Source organism: Octodon degus, unplaced genomic scaffold (assembly GCF_000260255.1).
Source record: "Octodon degus isolate 3935 unplaced genomic scaffold, OctDeg1.0 scaffold00013, whole genome shotgun sequence".
NCBI classification, from domain to species: Eukaryota; Metazoa; Chordata; class Mammalia; order Rodentia; family Octodontidae; genus Octodon; species Octodon degus.
The window spans coordinates 20784164-20786189 of NW_004524589.1; the positions used below are offsets into that span (position 1 = coordinate 20784164).

The 2026-nt window shown below is 38.3% G+C and overlaps 1 protein-coding gene across 1 annotated transcript in view; it reads right to left on the bottom strand.

Annotated features, from left to right (window-relative positions):
* Acod1 (aconitate decarboxylase 1) overlaps window positions 1-2026 on the bottom strand; it is an 11702-nt gene that overhangs the window by 2577 nt on the left and 7099 nt on the right. The window contains exon 3 of the mRNA XM_023709641.1: window positions 1091-1180. Coding sequence (XP_023565409.1) covers window positions 1091-1180 — 90 coding nt within the window. The remainder of the gene's footprint in view (window positions 1-1090; window positions 1181-2026) is intronic.

Consider the following 2026-nt stretch of genomic DNA (forward strand, 5'->3'; position numbering starts at 1 on the left):
TTAAAGCAAAAGCTGTGATTCTTAATCACATGGGTGACACTGGCACTCACTACTACTCCTTTGCTTCTAGGAGGGCAGGACCTTGGACAGCAGTCAGCAAACCACAGGCCCATCCCCCATGGCTTGGGTCTGCAGCAGGTGGCTAGAAACCTTTGAAAGACCTGTATCACCCCTTAAGTATAAAAACCGTGATTTCCTTCCTCCCTCATTCTTTAAGCACATCACACTAAACACTTAATGATTTTTTTCCCTATATGTTTGCATCTGCTTATTAGAAAATAATTTTACATTTCTAAAGAATTTGTAAGAATAGTACAAGGACTTGCAAACCTAGACTATCTGTTAATTATATTTTGAGATCACTGTTTTCTGCTGTAAGGTTTTATTCCTCCTCATTCTCACCATTTCTTACTGAAGAAACAGTGATAACCAGAAATTTATTTAAAAATAGAATTTGTATCTTTTTGTTGTGGCTAGTGTCTTTCCTAATTGCTTACTGGGGCAACATTGCCTTTGAGGTCAACCATCTGAAATAATGTTCCCATAAACCACAAAAGAACATCAGAAACATGTGTATGTCCAAATCATATCTTTTAGGCACACACACACACACACACACACACACACACGAGTCATCTGTCAGACGCGCTGACTTTCCACTCAGAAAAGACAGACACCGTGGCCCTTGGTTTTTTGCCAATAAGTGGCAGGTGAGGACATAGAAGGAACATCACTGGATGGAAGTCTGTACCCACTATAGAAAAAAGTGAGAAGAAATTGTGTCTGGATATGAGGTTTCATATTTTTGGCTCTATACATTCAAGGTTTACAGGTGGGATATCTTGGGGGTACTTTAACCTAAATTCTTTCACATCTACTATCTTACATTTTATTTGAAAGCACAAACTTCTTGTAAAAATAGGAAAGTAATGAAAACTGAAATTGTTACACTAGGAGAGAGGAGAGGCTATGCCATCCCTGAACTTTAATGATCTTATCTACAAAACAAGGCAGTTGTGCAACTCTAAGGAAGTTCCTGGCTCTGGAATTGTTATGACAATCTACTAGTTGAAAAGACCTGTAAACTTACAGCCACACCATTAACAAAAGCAGCATATGAAGGTGGGAGTCTGAAGTCTGGCTGTCCCCAAACTGTGCTGGACGTGTTGGAGCTGTAGATCTGGAACAGAAGAATAGCCATTGGGAATACAGAATGAGCAGGATATACACAGTGAGTCTTCCAAGAGTGTTTCTCTACATTTGGAGATATATTTATGGTCCTTATTTAATCCTTCAGAGCCTTATTCATTAAAATTCTTCCTTACAGGATATAGAACCTTACCCATGGTAGGAAGAGAAGATGGTGTTCTAATCCCTACAGTGCTGCAGGTAAATGAATTTGAATTCACTATCATTTCCTTGGCATAAATCCTGGGAGAGGAACACTTGCTGCCTAACCCAGGGATATTCTGTGGAGAGTGCATGCTGCATCTCCCACATCATGCCCCTCTCTGCTCAGAGCTTTCCACTGGGTTCTCATTCATATAATACATTTTTTCTCTTTTTTTGTGGTATTAGTATGAACCCAGGATTTCATACTAAGCTACTTCTTTTAATTTTTTTAAGCCTTAAGTCAGGGTCTTACTAAGTTGCTAAGTCGTCCAGACTTGTGATCCTCCTGCCTCAGTTTCACAGAGTGCTGGAATTATAGGCCTGTCCTACATGCCTAGCTACAGAGAATTTTAAAATCTTTATATTAACAAATGGTCTGACATTTTTGCTTCCAAGATTTGGATTAAAATGTGCTTTAGTCATAATAATACTAAGTTGTGGTATTTTACCAGTGAGTGATTTTAATATAGTGACAGTAAAAATATGAATGAATTTCAGAAATCAGATAATGAAGCTGAGAGAATTATAAAAGTACACAGGACAGAGTTGTACAAACAAAACACTAACTACATAACTAAGTATAGAGTAATGAGAACACAGATGCATACTTCCAGGTCTAGCCCAGCATATATAT